Below are 21,968 nucleotides of genomic sequence, written 5' to 3' on the forward strand. Positions count from 1 at the left end.
TGATGTGGGTGTAGCATCATAAAGAGGGGAGGAGTCCGGTCGGAGGCCGGTTTTGCAACGGGGGCGATCTGGGAAAAGCAGTCCATGGCGCTTTGGGGCTGTTATGGAGAAACCGGATTGGAGGGCGGAGAAGAGCTTTCGTAAGGCTCGGGTCCAGGCAGGGTTTTAAAGGGACAACGTTTGGGCCTCTTAGCAAGGTTTCCCTTCCTCGACAGGGTAGTTTCTGAGCCTACGCAGAGCGCCTTCCCCGAGGAGTGGCTACGGCCTGTCACTAGCGTTGTCAAGGGGATCGTATTGAAAGGGCAAGTAGGATCCTATAAGTGGGTATTTATAACCGCCCTGGGTTTTATATTCTGCATGCTTGGATTCTGGATGGTACAAACAGATTAGGGATGGGGGAAATTTCAGTGCAATTTCATGGGTTGCGGCAAAGCTGCTTTTTTTGGAAGCATTTTTTGCATAAAGAGTCATTTTTTGTGTTGTTATTTTGTTTACTCTTTAGTTACCTGAAGATTGGGGGTGGGGAGGTCCTTCTCGCGCTTGCGTACTTATTATTTGTTCTTACGACGCTCACTTCAGTCTTATTTCAGTCCAAGCGCAGGCTGAAGATGATCCGCATGCGCATAAAGTCCTCTCCAGATCCAGGCGTGGACAATAATATTGTATACAGTGGGCTGCTGCGCGTGCGTTACACACGGACACGTTCACAACGCTCTCGGTGCACAAACACGTGCACTTTATTTCCAAGTCCATCACATTTTGCTCTTTTCCCCTTCTTTCCAACATAAATATATCCCTGTAAGGATGACTGTACAACACATGCGCCCAAGGCAGAGCCCGTCGTAAGCATGGGTCCATCGCAGCGACAAGATCCGGAACCACGCATGCGCATTCCGTGAGGCTGACTGTTCCTTACGCACGCGCGTCAGCTCGCCCACGCTAGAAATGGCTTCCTCGGGACCTTCAGAGCGGTTGCGCACGCGTCCTCGGAGGACACGTTTTCCTACGCATGCGCTCCCCGCATAGCGGCCCCGGAAGCGTTTGGTTTTCTTCCGTCCGGCTTGTCTGTCGGGGCTGAGAGAGTCGCGATGTCTGGGGCGGCTGCAGGGTCGGCGGGCTCCGGGTCGGTGGGCTCGGTGGTGCGGCGCTTCCTGGCCGAGTACAGCAGCGGGACGCCGAGCCGCCTGAAGGTGCTGGACGCCTACCTGCTCTACGTCATGCTGACGGGGGCGCTGCAGTTCGGCTACTGCCTGGGCGTCGGCACCTTCCCCTTCAACTCCTTCCTCTCGGGCTTCATCTCGGCCGTGGGCAGCTTCATCCTGGGCGGTGAGCCGCGAGGCCGTAGCCATGGCGACCGCGAGGCCGCGCGCGGAGGGGGGCGGGGCGAAGAAGGCGACGCCGTAACGGTCGCGGGTGGGGGGGGAGGAGGGCGTGTCCCGGGTTCCCGTGGCAACCTGAGAACGGTCGCGAGAAGGCGTCTCCATGGTAGCAGGAGGTGCCAAGGCATGTATGTGTGGGTGGCGCTGTGAAAGGGGAGACTGCCTCTGAGCATACGCAGAGGGCCTTTTCCTTCACTGCTGGCCTAGCGAGAGAGAGCGACCGTGAGTCTTAAGGTAACGAAGGTTCCTGCTTTGTTTTTTAAACTTTTCTTGAAGTTTAGAAAAAAACGCTATATTCCAGAGCAGGGGTGGCCAAACTTGCTTATTGTAAAAGCCGCACGGAATAAACGTCAGATGCTTGAGATCCGCCAGACGTGAATGTCAGATGTTTGAGAGCCGCAAGACAAGAAGGAAGAAACGCAAATAGATTGGTGGGGGAGGGAAGGAGAGGTGGAAAGAAAGCAACTTTAAATGTATTCGCCAAGCTGCCAGCTGGCGTGGTTTCGAGGAAGAAGAAGATATTGGATTTATATCCCGCCCTCCACTCCAGAGAGTCTCAGAGCAGCTCACAATCTCCTTTCCCTTCCTCCCCCACAACAGACACCCTGTGAGGTAGATGAAGATATTGGATTTATATCCCGCCCTCCACTCCAGAGAGTCTCAGAGCAGCTCACAGTCTCCTTTACCTTCCTCCCCCACAACAGACACCCTGTGAGGTAGATGAAGATATTGGATTTATATCCCGCCCTCCACTCCGGAGAGTCTCAGAGCGGCTCACAATCTCCTTTACCTTCCTCCCCCACAACAGACACCCTGTGAGGTAGATGAAGATATTGGATTTATATCCCACCCTCCACTCCGAAGAGTCTCAGAGCGGCTCACAATCTCCTTCACCTTCCTCCCCCACAACAGACACCCTGTGAGGTAGATGAAGATATTGGATTTATATCCCGCCCTCCACTCCAAAGAGTCTCAGAGCGGCTTACAATCTCCTTTCCCTTCCTCCCCCACAACAGACACCCTGTGAGGTAGATGAAGATATTGGATTTATATCCCGTCCTCCACTCCAAAGAGTCTCAGAGCGGCTCACAATCTTCTTTCCCTTCCTCCCCCACAACAGACACCCTGTAAGGTAGATGAAGATATTGGATTTATATCCCGCCCTCCACTCCGGAGAGTCTCAGAGCGGCTCACAATCTCCTTTACCTTCCTCCCCCACAACAGACACCCTGTGAGGTAGATGAAGATATTGGATTTATATCCCACCCTCCACTCTGAAGAGTCTCAGAGCGGCTCACAATCTCCTTTACCTTCCTCCCCCACAACAGACACCCTGTGAGGTAGATGAAGATATTATATTTATATCCCGCCCTCCACTCAAGAGTCTCAGAGCGGCTCACAATCTCCTTTACCTTCCTCCCCCACAACAGACACCCTGTGAAGTGGGTGGGGCTGGAGAGGGCTCTCACAGCAGCTGCCCTTTCAAGGACGACCTCTGCCAGAGTTATGGCTGACCCAAGGCCATTCCAGCAGCTGCAAGTGTAGGAGTGGGGGAATCAAACCCGGTTCTCCCAGATAAGAGTCCGCACACTTAACCACTACACCAAACTGGAGTGATTTAAAGAGAGAAATGCCTTCTCCAAGCTGGCTGACGGGGTGGTAGAGGCTTTGAGAGCCACACAGTATGTTTGAAAGATCGACATGTAGCTCCTGAGCCACAGTTTGGCCACCTCTGGTCTAGGGGATCCACAATTGATAGTTCACAACTGTAATTTCTATGGTTTTGCTTCAGTCATCGAGTTGGTATTGTGCAAAATTGTAGGTAGATCTCAAACTGTTGGTGCTGTATGGCTGACTAACCATTCTTTATGAACCAATTAGTGCACCATCCTCAAGATCCCTTTGTTAGCGTAAACGAAGCTATTTGGTGTCAGCGCTGCCGTTTCTTGTTATCATTGCAGCAAGCCTTATGATATCTTTCTTCTCCTCTTCAGTTTGTTTGAGGATCCAAATCAACCCGCAGAACAAGGGGGAATTTCAAGGTATCTCCCCAGAACGAGCCTTCGCTGATTTCCTCTTTGCCAACACCATCCTCCATCTTGTCGTCATCAACTTTGTGGGCTGACCAATCGGTGTGTACGCCATGGAGCCATTATCAGCATTGGGTAGGAAATGGCCTCTGAGCAGGAATCTAGAAACACATCTTCTGGTTTGCCACTGGCTAGTCTGTTCTTGCTCCGCTCTGATTCTCTGTCATCCTCCTGGGTCTGCAAGCAGATAGGAGGATCTCATAACCTTGTGCTGACTTCAGAAGGGGCTAGATAAGATCCAAGACAACTCACTGGTTGGAGTGTCTCCTGAGTTGAGACAAGGAGGAGCTTCTTGCCTTATGTTCCAGCTCAGAACTGGACCTCCTGCTGCAGTTGTTCTGGGTCCTTTGAAACAGTAGGGCAAAAAGTTGGTCTGACAACTTAAGGTAAGAAGGTCAAGGTAGTCCCCTGTGCAAACACCAGTCGCTTTTGACTGGGATGATGTTGCTTTCACATTTTCACAGCAGACTTTTTACGGGGTGGTTTGCCATTGCCTTCCTCTTGGGATAAGGGAAATGTGGCTATTCCCCTTAGTCTGACAACTAAAGCCTGGCAAGTGTATTTGAGGCACAGCAGAGAATCAGCTGAAATTTTAGAAGAAAATGTGATTGCTGTCATTTGTACTTTGATGTCATGTCTGCGTGCTGAAAGTCTCCTTACATTTCTATGTTAGATTTCTGTTCATTTATGAAGTCCTTTTCTCAAGAACAGGAACAGAACGATTCAGAAATCCCAACATGGCTGTGATCTTCACATCTTTTTTCACTTTTCTCTGTCTCTTCCTTAGGTCCTGGATGTGTCTCCCTTGCTGAAGCCCCTCCCGAGCAAGCGTGCTGTGCATCACGGACTTTGATTTGTTCACCAGTGAGGAAAGGAACTGTTTCCTTGTTGGGCCTTACCTTCCATTTCCATGAGAGCCAATAAATCTCCTTTGTTATATTTTTGGCATGTTATGTCTCAGTGATAGAGGGAGAGGAGAGCCTGATAAAAGGATGTGATTATCATGGGCAGAAGACAAAATATTTAGCCCTTTTCATGTCACTCAGTGAGCCTGCTGGCGGGCACACATGTTTTTCTTTCTTCCATTTTATCCTTTCAAGAAACCTAGGTGATAAACAAAGCTGAGAGGTAGAGGTTGAGTGTTCCAGGGTCACCCAGAGATTTTCAGGGCAGAGAGGATTTGAACCCAGATCTCATTAATCCTGGCTCAAAAAGCACTGCAGTGAGTATTCTGGAATGTCACCTTTTGGGGCCAGAGATGATCTCAGAGATGTCCTTGAAAACAGTGAGACTGACTTCACTGTGGCGTTTGACCAAACTTGGCACATCCTGTCCCTCAAACCTTAGCTTAATACCATTGGATAAGGAAAATGTGGATATTGACCAGTCGTTTGGGCTCCCTTTTATTAAACAAAACTCCAGCATGAATTACTAAACCAAGCATCTCTATGATGGTTAACCCCAAATGTTTTCTCCAGTGGTGATCTACTAACCAGCAATCCCCACAATAATGGTTCCCTCTGAGCAGAAAGCTCTTTGTAAGATTAGCATGGCTGCAGTGGGTTGCTGGGAGCTGGTTTTCAACCACTGCAAGCAGGGCTTTGGCCTAGTGCAGGGGTGGGTAACGGTAGCTCTCCAGATGTTTTTGCCTACAACTCCCATCATTCCCAGCCAGCATGGCTGATGGCTGGGGCTGATTGGAGTTGTAGGCCAAAAAAAACATCTGGAGAGTTACCGTTGGCCACCCCTGGCCTAGTGCTTTCCTAAGTTAGGTCTCACATAATAGTTGCAATTAGGGCTTTTTTTCCTGGGGGAACGTAGCAGAACAGAGTTCTGGAACTTCTGTGGAATCAGAATTCTCAAAAAGTTCACGAGGGGCACCTGTGTGTTTCTCCTTCATTTCCCTCTTGAGAGTTCTGGCACTTCTTTTTCCAGGGAGGTAAACAAAACAAAACCTGGTTGCGATTAAGTATTTATCAAGTGTCTTCTATAAAAATGCACAGGGTGGCTTGCTGCCAAGATAACATGAAACAATAAGAGCTCAAAGGGTAATAGTCCATGTCAGCAAAAAGCAGCAGCAATCAAAAACTAAGACACCCCCCCCCCACCCCGCATTGCAGCAGTAGCAACAAAACCAAATAATACTGCACAATCTAATGCTGATGTAGAAAAACTGCAGAAAACCCCGACAAGAAATAACAAAGCTTCCTGGTGGAGGGGACATTAATTCCCTACAGTGGAGGTTCACTGGGCAATAGCAGCTTTCACACACTGGGAGGCTTATCAGCGAGGTGGCCACCTGTGCCTCCAGCGGACAGAGTGCCAAAGCTCAAAAGTCCACAGTGGAGAGGGCCTTTTTTTTTTTTGCAGCGCCTAGCAGTTTCACTTCATGTCACGCCAGTGCATGGAGCAGGCAAACCCCCAAAGTCCTCAAGCTGTGAAGAGGATCCTGAGGGTGTAGGCACTCCCTTAGGTGGTCAGCATCAACGCTCAGCTGAACCAGCTGAGTCTATGAAGCCTGCAGTATGAGGGAGGGAAGGAAGCTATGATCCCTGCAGTGATTGCTGAGCCATTTTCCAGAAGCGGCCTCACCCCACATCCAAGTGTTCACAAACAGGGCTGGTCCTATAATGTCTGGCACCCTAGGCAAGGTTAGCTTCTGGCACCCCTCGCCCGCACTGGTAACGTCACTGAGTCACATGGGGGCACCCAGTTTGGTGCCCCAGAAGGCTGGCGCTCTAGGCAGTTGTCTAGTGTCAGGGGCAGCCCTGTTCACAAGCATCTGCAGGACATGGAGGTGTTGGGCAGGGGGGACTGTTCTTAATAGTCGGGTTCCTTTTCCTTGGAGGACACATTTGTCTTTCCTTTTATTTTGCTGCCATCTGGTGTTGGGAGCTGTGTATTACCAGGGCAGATTTCCTCGGTTATCTTTTCAAAGGGCAGCCATACCGATCGGTAGAAGAGCTAATTGAGTAGATAGAACGGGTATCTGACGAAGCTAGCTTTGATTCTTGAAAGCTTATACCCCCAAAATCTCGTTGGTCTCCAAGCTGCCCCTGGGCTTGGATTGAGCTCTTCTTGATGATGCGAAATGAAAAAGTCACAGGAGAATTATCAGAAGTTCTTGACAAATTTGGTGGGCGCTCCCAGGAGCGAAACTGATTGCACCTCCCACATGATTCCACTGACTAAAAATGGCTCTTCTCCTAGTACCGAAATAGCAATTCATTAATTCAAAACCCGCCTTGCAAAGCGAGCCATGGTAGCAAGGGGAGTGTTTGCGTAACGTGAATTCGGCCACAGTGTTTAACAAAATGACCAGTAGGGGGACAGAAGGTAGTGTTCAGAGGACTAAACCACCTCAGAAATACAGACAGGATATTATTTATTAGAATGGTCCCCTCCATCCCGTTTTAAGCTGCTTTCAAGGCAGCCTCCCGACAGCAAATGGGAGATTCTTCCAGAGACCCGCTGATGATCGCCTGTTTCATGATAAAAGTGCTAAAAGCGGCAGATCTTTACATTCCCCGTGGCGCAGAGAGTGATGAGTGGCGTTTGAGATTGACACCCCTCAAATATAGCTGCGGGGGGAGGAGGGATGAGAAGGGAGAGCTCCCGTGTGAACCTTGTGCCCATTCTTGCAGAAACTGCCACATGAGCTACAAAATGTTCCAACTGGGTTTCATTGACTGGCTTTGGATACCTGATTTTCTTAGGCTAGGGTGGGACTTCAACAGGACTTTTTTTGTAGCAGGAACTCCTTTGAATATTAGGTCAACCCCCCTGATGTAGCCTGTCCTTCTGGAGCTTACAGTAGGCCCTGTACGAAGAGCCCGGTGAGCTCTTGGAGGATTGGCTAAATCGGGTGTGTGCCCTAATATGAAAAGGAATTCCTGCTCCAAAAAAAAGCCCTGGACTTCAGTGATTTGTCTTTCACAAATTCAAGGGCTTTGGAAATGCTTTTCTAGTGAAGGCCTTGCGCTCTGGTATGTACAAAGCTGAAGCTTCTAGAGACAGACCACTCTAGGACTTCCAGCCCTCGTATGTAAAAGCTTCCACGTGTGGTCTTGCAAAAAGAAATTTGAAACAGGTGGCACAGTGTCCGTCCCGGGCAGCCCAGGAGGGTTGTCAGAAAGTGAGACTGGAGTTTTCTGCAGAGCTTCCATTTCCCCAAGTTGAGCAGAAACAAAATAAAATATGGTAGAAGTTACTATGAGGATGCACACCTGCATGTTAGTTACAAAATGGCCGGGTTCTTGATTTTTTACTTTGGTTTCAGTTAATCACAAGCTGGTTGCATCTTCCGTTGTCCGTGTGTTAAGCCTTTGCATGGATCCGGAAGGGCAAGAGCGAAGAACCATGTGTCATAAGGCATTCCCATGTGAATCCTGCAAAATCATTCAGCCTTTCGGCCGTATAACTCACTGAGTTCTGTGCAGATGCCTGTCTTTGGTGCCTGGCCAGAATCTGCATGTTTTGGACATGGAAAATGAGTCAGTAAGCGGTACATCCATTCCAAGTTGAGGAGATCTCTCTGCCCCTTTTTCTTCTTTCCAGCTTGCCCACAACTAAAGGAGCCGCAAAGATATTCATAGTTCTCGTGGCCTTTGGGCGACGATAAACTTAGCTGTCTTGATCTTGCTTATTTGTGGCATTTTGTTTTGTTTTCCACTGGTGCACCTGAAGTTCTGCTCTCGGCTTTGCGGTCTCCCCTCTCGATGGGAGGCGCCACCTTCTCCGCCTTGTGGTTTAACGCCCTCCTTGTCCCGTCCTTCCACGCGAGCGCTGCCACGTGCTGACTCTCTTTACCTCCCCACCTTGCCGGAAAAAAACCACCTGTTTTCTATAGGAAGCGGTTTCTGCGGCACGAGCTTCAAAGGCCGACCCAGATACGCTGCTCGGTTGTGACGTCACGGAATCGTGGTGGTTGGGGCACGACACACTTTCCATTTCCTGCCTTGCTTGTTTTTTCCTGCTTTCTTCCTGTGTAGATGTGTGTTCTGGGTGGGGAGTTATTTTTGAGAATGAAGGTAAACAGCGGCATTAAGGAGGGGGTTGAAAAACAACATTCTGAGTGGGCTTAAAATAATTTCTCTTTCAAGGCAGCGTGAGACTTTGACCTAGAATGGCTGAACTTCAAAATCCTTGGTTCATGACCTCGATGAGGTGACTTGGCATACTTGGTCTCGCATTCCAGTTTAAACCACTACCCTGAAGTCCCATTCCTTATAAATGATGGTGTTTTCATGGAAGGGGGTCGAGATAGGAATGGGCACCTTACTTCACTAGTGTAACAGAGCAGAGCTCCTTCATCTTTGTCAGTTGGGGTGGACGGAAAGGGCCTTGGGGTGACAGATCTCTCCTCATTCTTGTGTAATGAGTTCCTTGCAGCAGAAGTCCATCAGTGGCTATTAGCTACAGTGTGTGTGTGTTTATATATATATATATATATATATATATATATATATATATATATATATATTTTTGGCCACTGTGTGACACAGAGCGTTGGACTGGATGGGCCATTGGCCTGATCCAACATGGCTTCTCTTATGTGACACAGAGTGCTGGACTGGATGGGCAATTGGCCTGATCCAACATGGCTTCTCTTATGTGAAACAGAGTGTTGGACTGGATGGGCCACTGGCCTGATCCAACATGGCTTCTCTTATGTTCTTATGTGACACAGAGTGTTGGACTGGATGGGCCACTGACCTGATCCAACATGGCTTCTCTTATGTTCTTATGTGACACAGAGTGTTGGACTGGATGGGCCACTGGCCTGATCCAACATGGCTTCTCTTATGTTCTTATGTGACACAGAGTGTTGGACTGGATGGGCCACTGGCCTGATCCAACATGGCTTCTCTTATGTTCTTATGTGACACAGAGTGTTGGACTGGATGGGCCACTGGCCTGATCCAACATGGCTTCTCTTATGTTATTATGTGACACAGAGTGCTGGACTGGATGGGCCATTGGCCTGATCCAACATGGCTTCTCTTATGTGACACAGAGTGTTGGACTGGATGGGCCACTGGCCTGATCCAACATGGCTTCTCTTATGTTCTTATGTGACGGAGAGTGTTGGACTGGAGGGGCCATTGGCCTGATTTAACGTGGCTTCTCTTATGTTCTTATGTGACACAGAGTGTTGGACTGGATGGGCCACTGGCCTGATCCAACATGGCTTCTCTTATGTTCTTATGTGACACAGAGTGTTGGACTGGATGGGCCACTGGCCTGATCCAACATGGCTTCTCTTATGTTCTTATGTGACACAGAGTGTTGGACTGGATGGGCCACTGGCCTGATCCAACATGGCTTCTCTTATGTTCTTATGTGACACAGAGTGCTGGACTGGATGGGCCATTGGCCTGATCCAACATGGCTTCTCTTATGTGACACAGAGTGTTGGACTGGATGGGCCATTGGCCTGATCCAACATGGCTTTTCTTATGTGACACAGAGTGCTGGACTGGATGGGCCATTGGCCTGATCCAACATGGCTTCTCTTATGTTCTTATGTGACACAGAGTGTTGGACTGGATGGGCCATTGGCCTGATCCAACATGGCTTCTCTTATGTGACACAGAGTGTTGGACTGGATGAGCCATTGGCCTGATCCAACATGGCTTCTCTTATGTTCTTATGTGACACAGAGTGCTGGACTGGATGGGCCATTGGCCTGATCCAACATGGCTTCCTTCCTGCAAAATTCCCTCTTCTAATTACCTGCCCATGTCTGATGGCCCAGGCTTGCCTGATTTCACCAGGGCTTGGAAACTAACCAGGGTTGGCCCGGGTTAGTACCTGGTGGTGAGACCAGCAAGAATGTCTAAGGATGCTCCGTAGAGACAGGCAGTGGCAAACCAACTCACCTCATTTCTTGCCTTGAAAACTGGGGGGGGGGGGGGGGGGTGTCACTGTAAGTCATCTGTGAGAGCACTTTCCCCTTTCAACTACCTGTTCTGATTCCTCCACGCTAGGAATGATTAGCAAAGGGATTGGAAATAAAACAGTCCATGTTGTATCGCTCTTGTTTAGAGCTATGGTATGGGCTCGTTGGAAATCCTGGATCCAATTCTGGTGGCTGTATCTTTAAAAAGATGCTGCAGAGCTGGAAAAAAAAATACACAGGAGGGGGCAACCGAGATGTTTAGGGGGATGCATTTCCTATAAGGAAAGGCAGTCAAGTTGGGGACTTCTTAGTCTAGGAAAAAAAACATGCTTAAGGGTTTATAAAATTATTTACAGGGATGGATCAACATCTGGAGCAGAGGTCCATCAGTGGCTATTAGCTACAGCATATTGTTGGGACTCTGTCTGGGGCAGTGATGCTCTGCAGGCCTCAGATTCAGCAGGAGCTCACAGGAGCACAGCTCCTGAACGTTTGTGAGTTCCTTCCCCTCTTCCCCCCCCCATCTACCTACCTTGTCCACTGAATAGTAGGTGAAGCTGCATAACAATCCCTGGATTAGGAGAGCGGGCAGCCAACCAACCACCAGGAGCTTTGCCACACTCCCAGCAGCCCTCATTAACCCCTGGAGAAGCCCACATCACCCTTTCTCCACTTTCTATGTGATTTTGGGTGGCGGGTGGCTTGCTGACCTTTTGATGGGGGGGGGGGCGAGATGGCCAAGGAGAACCCCAGGCGAGTGAGGCCTGCTTGGGCTGGCTGGATACCTAGCCAGCCCAAGCAGGCCTTGCTTGCCTGGGGCTCTCCTTTCTTGCATCAGGTTGCTTTTGGCTGGGGGGCCCCACATATGCTAATGAGGTATGCTAATGAGCTCCACCACCTATTTTTCTACCAAATGACCCCTGATGCTTTGTATTCTTGGTGCTTGGGGAGGGCAAGAGTGGGAGGGCTTCTGGAGTTCTGGCCCCACTGATGGACCTCCTGATGGCACCTGGGATTTTTGGCCACTGTACGACACAGAGTGTTGGACTGGATGGGTCATTGGCCTGATCCAACGTGGCTTCTCTTATGTTCTCTTACGGGGTGGAGAAAGTGAACAGAGGGAACTTTTTCTCCCTTTCCCATAATACTAGAACTCGAGGTCCCACAATGAGGTTACTGGGGAGCAGGTGCAGGGGAGAAAAAAGAAAAGGCTTCTTTAAAAAGGTAAAAGTACTCCCCTGTGCAAGCACCAGTCGTTTCCAACTCTGGGGTGACGTTGCTTTCACAACGTTTTCACGGCAGACTTTTTACAGGGTGGTTTGCCATTGCCTTCCCCAGTCATCTACACTTTCCCCCCAGCAAGCTGGGGACTCATTATACCAACCTCAGAAAGATGGAAGGCTGAGTCAACCTGGAGCTGGCTACCTGAAATCAGCTTCCGCTGGGATCGAACTCAGGTCGTGAGCTAGGGTTGCCAAGTCCAATTCAAGAAATATCTGGGGACTTTGGGGGTGGAGCCAGGAGACATTAGGGATGGAGCCAAGATCAAGGCTGTGACAAGCATTATTGAACTCCAAAGGGAGTTCCGGCCATCACATTTAAAGGGACGGCACACTTTTTCAATTCCTTCCTTCCATAGGAAATAATGAAGGATAGGGGTACCTTCTTTTGGGGCTCATAGAATTGGACCCCCTGGTCCAATCTTTTTGATACTTGGGGAGTATTTTGGGGGGAGGCAGTAGATGCTATACTGAAAATGTGGTGCCTCTACCCCCAAAAACAGCCCCCCCAGAGCCCCAGATACCCGCGGATCAATTCATGATTTTCTATGGGAATAAATCTCCACAGGGAATAATAGAGTTCTCAGCAGATATTTCCCTCCCCTCCCCCCACTTTCTGACGACCCTGAAGCGGGGGGAGGGCCCCCAAACCGGGGGATCCCCTGTCCCCATCTGGGGATTGGCAACCCTATCGTGAGCAGAGGGCTCCGATTGCAGTACTGCAGCTTTACCACTCTGCGCCACAGGGATCTTCGCTTCTTGACTCAGCGTGTAATGAAATTGCAGAATTTGCTGCCAGCAAAGATAGTGACGGCTGCAGGCAACGGTGGCTTTGAAAGGGATTTAGACGGCTTCATGGAGAACAGATCTAATTATGGCTTACTGGAGCATGGTGATCAAAGGGAACCTCCACCTTCTGGACAGATCCAGCAGGCTCTACTTTGTTCTTCACTACTAAAGCCCTCTCTTATATTCGTGTCCTGCCTTTCAATGTGTTTAGACTGACAAAGATGGGCTCATGGTAGGGCTACCAATCTCAGGTGGGAGCAGGGAATCTCTCAGTTTGGAGGCCCTCTGCCCATTTCAGGGTCATCAGAAAGCGGGGGGGGGGGGGGAAATGCCTGCTGGGCACTCCATTGTTCCCTATGAGGACCGGTTCCCATAGGGTATAATGGAGAACTGATCTGTGGGGATCTGGAGCTCGGGAGGGGTTGGTTTTGTTGCGAAGGGGTTTAGGTAGAGGCACCAAATTTGCAGCATAACATCCAGTGCCTGTCCTCAAAATGCCCTCCAAGTTTCAAAAACGTTGGAGCAGGGGGTCCAATTCTATGAGCCCCCAACGAAGGTGCCCCTAGCCTTCATGATTTCCAATAGAGGAAAGGCATCGAAAAGGTGTGCGGTCCCTTTAAATGTGATGGCCAGAACTCCCTTTGGAGGTCAGTGACGCTTGTCACACCTTTGCTCCTGGCTCCACCCCCAAAGTCCCCAGATATTTCTTGAATTGGACTCGGCGACCCTAGCTCATGGACACCCAGCAAGATGCACATCTAAATGGAACTCGAACCTGGGTCTCTGCAATCCCAGTCCTACATCCTACTGCTTTCCCAGCCTGGTTCTGTTAATGCACCTCATTTCTATCCTGCCCTCCCTCCTCAAGCAGGGCAGCATTCTCAGGGTTTCCTTCTCCCAAGGTAGCATGTGCCTTGCATCATTTGCCCAGATTCCTTACCTGAAAGAGCAGTCTGCCTATGGACCATGGTTGCCAACTCCAGGTTGGGAAATGCCTGGACATTTTGGGAGCAGAGGTTGGGGAGGGTGAGTTTGAGGAGGAGAGGGAGCTCAGTTTGGTGTAGTGGTTAAGTGCACGGACTCTTACCTGGGAGAACCGGGTTTGATTCCCCACTCCTCCACTTGCAGCTGCTGGAATGGCCTTGGGTCAGCAGGATATAAATCCAATATCTTCTTCTCAGCCAGGATGTAGGAGGGTGGGATATAAATCCAATATCTTCTTCTTCTCAACCAGGATGTAGGGTTGCCAATCCCCAGGTGGGGCAGGGGATCCTTCCAGCTTGGAGGCCTTCCCCCTGCTTCAGTGTCATCAGAAAGTGGGGGTGGGGGAAGGGAAATGTTTGCCAAGCACTCCATTGTTCTTTTGGGGGGGGGGCAGAGGTTGTCCTTGAAAGGGCAGCTGCTGTGAGAGCCCTCTCAGCCCCACTCACCTCACAGGGTGTCTGTTGGTGGGGGGAGGAAGGTAAAGAAGATTGTGAGCCGCTCTGAGACTCTTCAGAGTGGAGGGCAGGATATAAATCCAATATCTTCATCTACCTCACAGGGTGTCTGTTGTGGGGGAGGAGGATAAAGGAAATTGTTTATTTATTTATTTATATTAGTATTTATACTCCGCCCTTCTCACCTAAGTGTCTCAGGGCGGCTTACAGCATAATAATTCAAACACTTCAGTTTAAAACATTTAAAAATACAATTAAAATACAATTAACCATAAGTTAATAAAAACAAGATAGAATAAAACCGGCGGTCTATAGAAATTGTGAGCCGCTCTGAGACTCTTCGGAGTGGAGGGCAGGAAATAAATCCAATATCTTCATCTACCTCACAGGGTGTCTGTTGTGGGGGAGGAAGGTAAAGGAGATTGTGAGCCGCTCTGAGACTCTTCGGAGTGGAGGGCAGGATATAAATCCAATATCTTCATCTACCTCACAGGGTGTCTGTTGTGGGGGAGGAAGGTAAAGGAGATTGTGAGCTGCTTTGAGACTCTTCGGAGTGGAGGGCGGGATATAAATCCAATATCTTCTTCTCAGCCAGGATGTAGGGTTGCCAATCCCCAGGTGGGGGCAGGGGATCCTTCCAGCTCGGAGGCCCTCCCCCTGCTTCAGTGTCATCAGAAAGTGGGGGTGGGGGGAGGGAAATGTTTACCAAGCACTCCATTGTTCTAGATGGAGACTTTCCAATAAGGTATAATGATCTGCAGGTATCTGGGGCTCTGTGGGGGCTGTTTTTTGAGGCAGAGGAACCATATTTTCAGCGTAACATCCAGTGCCTATCTTCAAAACACCATCCAAGTTTCACAAAGATTAGACCAGGGGCTCCAATTCTATGAACTCCCCCAAAAGGTGCTCTTATCCTTCATTATTTCCAATGGAGGGAAGGCATTAAAAAGGTGTGCAGTCCCTTTAAATGTGATGGCCAGAACTCCCTCTGGAGTTCAATTATGCTTGTCACAACCTTGCTCCTGGCTCCGCCCCCAAAGTCCCCAGATATTCCTTGAACTGGACTTGGCAACCCTGCTCTGATGCGGACTCTTCAAAGCCTGTGGCCTGCATTAAGGCTGACCAGTCCCCAGGTCCCAGCGGGGGATCCCCCAGTTTTGAAGGCTCCTTCCCACCCCCAGTCAGCCGGCTGGCAGGGGGAAGCCCCGCCCCCCACAGCCCCCACCGGCCTTTCCACTTTAGAACTAGAGGAACCTTGGAAAGGCTTGCTTTCTGGATGGTGTGTCTGTGCCTTTAAATCTAGCACCCAGCCAGGCTGAATGGGGGTAGGGTGAGCCGGCAGAACAAGATGGCTGCTCCCAGTTAGCTGTGAAGGTGTAGCGGTCGGGAGACTCTCCATTTGTTTCAAAAGTTTTTTAGAAGTCGTTTGCATAGTAAAGGAGGAACCAGAACCTTTGGTGTAGCAGTCCAGAGACCCTCTGTTTGTTTCACAATCCTTTTAGAAGTTGTTTGCATAGTAAAGGAGGAACTTGAACCTTTTCTTTCCCTGTGCTAATCTGATAGAACTTGAAACTTCGGCAACTCATGAGTAAATTGTCCCAGTGAAACCACACAATTGTGGAATCGCAGACTGTTTATTTTGGCTGCTCTCTTTCTGTGTGTGTGTGTGTGAGAGAGAGAGAGAGAGAGAGAGTACAAGGATGTGGGCTGCTTGGGTATGAGGAAATGAAGGCTGTATTCAGGGGAGCTGCACGGATGTATTTTTACTTATTTATTTTAGGGAATGTGAAAGTCTCCTGGCTCCACCCCAAAAGTCCCCAGATACTTTATGAGTTAGACTTGGCAACCCTACCTGCATTTGAATCCAAACGTAACAACCTCGCGCCCATTCCTTTTTTGTTGAGAGCCGATGCAAAACCATAAAGCACAAAACAGGTGTAAAGTATCAAACATATCCATCTTTATTTTTTTTTTTTAATATACAGAAATATGTAAGCGATTATATTCCGTGAAAGACAGGATAATAGAAAGAATGACATATAGGGATGTACAGTTGTTCAAAAGTGTTTGGCTGTAGCAACGGTTCGTTGAGTAGCTGCACGACGAGCAGAAATGGAGAAGATGAAGCTGTTCCTAGTGTGGAGAAGTAGGAGAGACGTGGCCTGATTTTTGCCAGTTTAGGGTAGATGCTCGTCTCCATATTTCCTCTCAGAATTGAGGACAGAGAATATCTGTTTTGATTATTCTTCCACGATCATCGACGCCGTCTGTTTTCACTTTCTTTTCTGAAATGGAAGGAGGGGGAAAAATATAAGCTCTCATGTAAATGGAAGCACAAGTTCAATGAGAAAACAACGCATCCAGATAGCAGGTAGAGTTCTCTGGCTGTATGGGTTTTGGAAGGCAGCGGGACGGTTTTGAGGGGACAGTGTCCAGGGAGACAGAGGCCTCGTCTGCTTACAGAAAGTTCTTACTATATAGCAAATAACAGCAATTACAAGCTCGATACTGTTGCCGGAAAATCACACTTCCCGTAGAACCAGTTCAATATCCTTCAACAGGCAATTGACATGATTTAAATCCACTCATAATGAGAAAAGATTTTCCATATGAAAACAGCAGCTTTAATCCCAGCAACAGGTAAAAGCGGACTAATCTCCTGTTTTGCAGAATTTGCTTTTGCTAAGCCGTGATTTATATCTATGAATAAAACATACACTTAGGGTACCAAGGAAAAGGGAGCACCAAAGAATTCCCCCCCACACGATCATGCCCTTAACTCTCTCACTGCCATACTCGATTTTAGTTGAATTTTTTGTAATTGTCCTTTTCTGCCGTATTTGACTAGTTAAAACAAAAAAAAGTGTTCTTATTTCCCTTTCAGCAGTTATTGAGTCTTGATGTCTTTTCAGTTAAGATTATGCATGGGATAGAGAAGGTAGAGAAAGAGAGCCAGTGTGGTGTAGTGGTGAAGTGTGCGGACTCTTATCTGGGAGAACCGGGTTTGATTCCCTACTCCTCCACTTGCAGCTGCTGGAATGGCCTTGGGTCAGCCATAGCTCTGGCAGACGTTGTCCTTGAAAGGGGAGACTCTTATCTGGGAGATCCGGGTTTGATTCCCCACTCCTCCACTTGCACCTGCTAGCATAGCCTTGGGTCAGCCATAGCTCTGGCAGAGGTTGTCCTTGAAAGGGCAGCTGCTGTGAGAGCCCTCTCCAGCCCCACCCACCTCACAGGGTGTCTGTTGTGGGGGGGGGAGATAAAGGAGATTGTGAGCTGCTCTGAGACTATTTGGAGTGGAGGGCGGGATATACCGTAAATCCAATATCTTCTTCTACTTTTCTCCCTTTCTCACAATACGAGAACTCGTGGACATTCTATGAAATTGCTGAGCAGTCAGGCTAGAACGTATAAAAGGAAGTCCTTCTTCACCCAAAGGGTGATTAACATGTGGAATTCACTGCTACAGGAGGTGGTGGCGGCTGCCAGCATAAAGAGGGGATTGGATAAGCATATGGAGCAGAGGTTCATCAGTGGCTATTAGCCACAGCGTATTATTGGAACTCTGTCTGGGGCAGTGATGCGCTGTGTTCTTGGTGCTTGGGGGGGGGCACAGTGGGAGGGTTTCTAGCCCCACTGGTGGACCTCCTGATGGTGCTTGGTTTTTTTGGTCACTGTGTGACACAGAGTGCTGGACTGGATGGGCCATTGGCCTGATCCAACGTGGCTTCTCTTATGTGACACAGAGTGTTGGACTGGATGGGCCATTGGCCTGATCCAACGTGGCTTCTCTTATGTGACACAGAGTGTTGGACTGGATGGGCCATTGGCCTGATCCAACGTGGCTTCTCTTATGTTCTTAAGCAATGGAAGGGCGAGGGGCCACCACTGCTGGACTGTATCAGGGCATCAGCTGGCCTCAAGCTGGCTTTCAGCAAGTCTCTCATAATTTTAGAGAGCTAGCCAAGTCTCTCCACCATAGTGAAAATAAACAGACTTTGGGACATGCAGGGCTAGCCAGAGGGGCACTGACTTGGGCTCTCCCTCCCCCACCCTTGCCTCCTTAGCAAGGGAAATGGGTAAGCATGGCGGGGCAGCACCTGCACCTCAGGGTGTGCAGGCACTGTTGCTCAGCCCAAATGCTATTGCTTCCGAAAATTTCCGTGGCACTCGCCCTCACTAGGGACGAGGGAGGAAGGGCGCGGGTGGGTGGTGGCAGGGCCTCGCCTCTTTGCCAGGCACCCTGAGGCTGGCCCTGGGGACAGGTTACAGACTAACAGTACTTGATTCCAATATAAACCTTTGTGGATTCAAACCTAGTTCTTCGTATACAAAGAATGAATCATTATTACGTAGACATTTTATGTAGGAGGGTGGGGGGGGAGAGAAACACCTGGGCCAATGTGCCACGAAACAGCACAAGGTGAGGTGTAATAATATAAATGGGTTTGAACAACAGCTCTGTTAAATTTTGCTGTCTGAATCACCATCCTCTTCGCAACAGTTTCCAACAGTGTCTGTGGGAAGCCCTGAAGAAGATCTAGAACACAACGTGGTTCTCCAATGTTTGTTATTCCAAGACTTCCTTGAGTTTGGAGGATCAGTTTCGCTAGAATGGGTAAGAGCTTAACACTAACCTATCAGAGGTATACCCTTCTAACATCACTGACTTCAGTGATGTAATTTCTTGATTCCTTTCATTACAAACAAACAACAAAAACCCACTATCTAGCTTTGTCACATCTTCCCCAATGGATTTTTTTTCCAGTTAAATTTTCAAAACCATAAATGACTCTGTCTGAACCTCAGCTCTTCTATTTCTCATTCCCTTTTTCATAAAGGTTTAACACGGCTCGCCATGTCAACCTCCCTTTGGCCCGTCTTGATACACAGGGGGAAAAAACCTGGTTCCTGAGTAAAAACTTTGGCACCCAATACGTTGATTCCTGTCCGAAGAACTCTGTGCTTACCTCAACAGGACCAGAAGCGAAAAGTCAGAAGTAGGTTGATGGCAACCGATTTTAGGAAAATAATCCTCAATCCCAACACCGTGATGGAAAGGAAATTTAGTCTTTCATCTGGAAGAAAATGAGAGGAGAATTGTCACTGGAGAGTAGACTTCAGTACGCAAGCTACAGTTTACATGAGACTTGGACAGCCATTTTTGTTTATTATCTAAGGTTGTAAGGGTTATAGTGCACAAGGAACAGGAATCTTGTGGCATCTAAAAGGCTAGCTTTTCCCCCTGGGGCATAAATTGTCAGATGCATGAGCTCATGCAGCTGGGGAAGTGGGGTCACATCGCACACGAAGTTGCCTTGTGTAGGTGAAACTGTGGCACTGATTGCCACAGGATGTGGTGATGGCCACCAGCTTGGTAGGCTTTAAAAGGAAGCAGGCTATGAATGGCTACTAGCCATGATGGATATGCACTCCCTCCAGTACCCGAGACAGTTGACCTCTTTAAAGCAGTTGCTGGAGACCATGGGTGGGAGGATGCTATCACGGTCATCCTGCTTGTGGAGTTCCTAGAGGCCACATTGGGAATAAGAATGCTGGACTTGATGAACCTTGGGTTCGATCCAGCATGACTCTTCTTATGTTCTTATACTGAGGCATGCCACGATCATCGTAATCAAAATGAGGATTGTCTATCTTTCTGGCAGCTACTCTCCAATGGTCTTCACATCACCTACTACCTGATGAAGGAAGGAAGGAGAGGGAGAAGAAGAAGATGACTGCAGATTTATACCCCGCCCTTCACTCTATCAAAGACTCAGAGCGGCTTACAATCGCCTATGTCTTCTCCCCTCACAACAGACACCCTGTGAGGTAGGTGGGGCTGAGAGGGCTCTCACAGCAGCTGCCCTTTCAAGGACAGAGTCTCAGAGCAGCTCACAATCTCCTTTACCTTCCTCCCCCACAACAGACACCCTGTGAGGTAGGTGGGGCTGAGAGGGCTCTCACAGCAGCTGCCCCTTCAAGGGCAACTCCTTCAGGAGATATAATAATAATAATAATAATAATAATAATAATAATAATAATAATAATAATAATAATAATAATAATAATAATAATAGCTATATTCCGCCCTCCCCGCCGAAGCGGGCTCAGGGCAGCTAACAGCATATTCATATAATTATATGGCTGACCCAAGGCCATTCCAGCAGCTGCAAGTGGAGGAGTGGGGAATCAAACCCAGTTCTCCCAGATAAGAGTCCAGTCACTTAACCACTGCACCAAATTGGTTCTCATGTCAGGAAGTTTCGAAGGAAGGAAAGACGTGGGAATGACAGGGCTGTGATTTACAAAAACCCACAGTGAAATCAATGCATGTTAGTCTTTAAGGGGCCACATGACTTTTGTTTTCTTTTGCTATAGCAGACCCACACAGCTACCCCTTTGCGTGCATTCCCTGTTGTACATACCTGTCTCAAAGTCTGTTTGACAAGCATCATCAGCATCTGCAACAATGACAACAACAATACTGATAAGCAAGCTGAGATATAATGTATGCCGTTGTGTTGCCTTTGTCAAGAAATGAAGAACTAAACAGATGTCAGCATCTGGCTATGTTAGCTTTCCCAGCTCTGCATTGGAAACTTCCTGGCGATTTGGGGTGGCTCCTAGGAAGGGTGGGGCTTGGGGAGGAAAGTAGGGATGTCAATCTCCATGTATGGCCTGGAGTTCTCTAGGGAGTATGACTCATCTTCAGTCTACAGCAGGGGTGGCCAACGGTAGCTCTCCAAATGTTTTTCGCCTACAACTCCCATCAGCCTCAGCCAGCATGGCTGATGGCTGGGGCTGATGGGAGTTGTTGGCAAAAAACGTCTGGAGAGCTAATGTTGGCCACCCCTGGTCTACAGAGATCTTAGAGAAAATGTCAACTTTGGCCAGTCATCTATACAGTATCATATCACTGCTCAGCTCCCTCCCTAAATTCTGTTTTCTCCAGGCTCCACCCCTAAAGCTCCAGAAATATCCCAAGCCAGAGTTTGCAACCCAAGATGGGAGGCAGCTCAGCAGGATTATAATTCCATGGAGTCCATCCTCCATAGAAGCTATATTGACCAGGAGAACTGAAGTCTCTAAAAGCCTGAAGATCACTTGTAGTTCTCAAAAGTCTGAAGGTCATTTGCAATTCCAGGAGATCTCCATCTGGAAGCTGACCAGCCTAGGCAATGCCTGTATTTTTGCTGATTCTAGCATCAAATTTTTGTTCTCTACATGCAGGGTGGAGATAAGTGGTGGTGACAGGAACCAACCGAGCACAGGAACCCATTCTATGAAGTGAATTCCAAATATGAATGTATAGATTCCATGGACTGCTCCAATGAACCTTGACCATGTTCCTATATCATAGATAGCACAAAACCTCAACTATGGCTGAATCATGGCCTTCGTCAGAACGGAAGGGATTCTTTCTCCCAAACTTCCTTTCTTGAGTTGAAAGCAGGCTTCCATCCCTCCATCCCAAGCTTGGCCATCACCACCATGTGGCCCATGTATGATAAACCAACATAAGTAAGACGGATGACCAGGGCTTTTTTTGGTAGGAAAAAGCCCAGCGGGAACATGTTTGCATATTAGGCCACACCCCGTGGTGTCACCATTGTTCCACACAGGGCTGTTTTGTGGGGAAAGTCCAGCAGAACTCATCTGGATATTAGGCCACACTCTCTGACGGCAAGCCAGCCGGAATTGCATTCCTGTGCGTTCCTGCACAAAAAAAGCCCTGCTGAGAACTAGCATTTGTAGCTTTGCCCCATCCTGAGAACTTGAAACTTCACTTCCTTCTTATTCTGCTTCCTCTGATTTGGGACTGGGGCTGACAAGATCAAGTTGAGGTGAACCACTGGTTTGGAGTCTATGTTTGTTTTCAAATATCTTATTGTGTCTCCTGCCAAGAACCACCTGAATGCCTTCCAGGAAACCCCTGAGAAAAGGGCAACTAGAATGATTAAAGGGCTGGAACACTTTCCCTACAAAGAAAGGTTAAAATGCTTGGGGCTCTTTAGCTTGGAGAAACATCAACTGAGGGGTGACACGATAGCAGTTTACAAGATATGCATGGGATGGAGAAAGTAGAG

The 21,968-nt window shown here is 48.5% G+C and overlaps 2 protein-coding genes across 2 annotated transcripts in view; one reads left to right on the forward strand and one right to left on the reverse strand.

Moving 5' to 3' along the window:
- Positions 1–949: 949 nt before the first annotated feature.
- Positions 950–4,408, forward strand: DAD1 (defender against cell death 1). The gene is made up of 3 exons (XM_060256741.1): positions 950–1,326; positions 3,374–3,511; positions 4,257–4,408. The coding sequence occupies exons 1-2, from the start codon at positions 1,089–1,091 to the stop codon at positions 3,502–3,504; spliced, it is 369 nt and encodes a 122-aa protein (XP_060112724.1). The 5' UTR covers positions 950–1,088; the 3' UTR covers positions 3,505–3,511; positions 4,257–4,408.
- Positions 4,409–15,816: 11,408 nt separating this feature from the next.
- LOC132584154 (T cell receptor alpha chain MC.7.G5-like) overlaps positions 15,817–21,968 on the reverse strand; it is a 168,858-nt gene continuing 162,706 nt past the window's right edge. The window contains exons 5-7 of the mRNA XM_060255959.1: positions 20,307–20,342; positions 18,849–18,956; positions 15,817–16,163 (exon numbers count right to left, since the gene is read on the reverse strand). Of these exons, the coding sequence (XP_060111942.1) occupies positions 18,850–18,956; positions 20,307–20,342 (143 nt within the window). The 3' untranslated portion in view covers positions 15,817–16,163; position 18,849. The remainder of the gene's footprint in view (positions 16,164–18,848; positions 18,957–20,306; positions 20,343–21,968) is intronic.

This window comes from Heteronotia binoei, chromosome 15 (assembly GCF_032191835.1).
Source record: "Heteronotia binoei isolate CCM8104 ecotype False Entrance Well chromosome 15, APGP_CSIRO_Hbin_v1, whole genome shotgun sequence".
Lineage (NCBI taxonomy): Eukaryota > Metazoa > Chordata > Lepidosauria > Squamata > Gekkonidae > Heteronotia > Heteronotia binoei.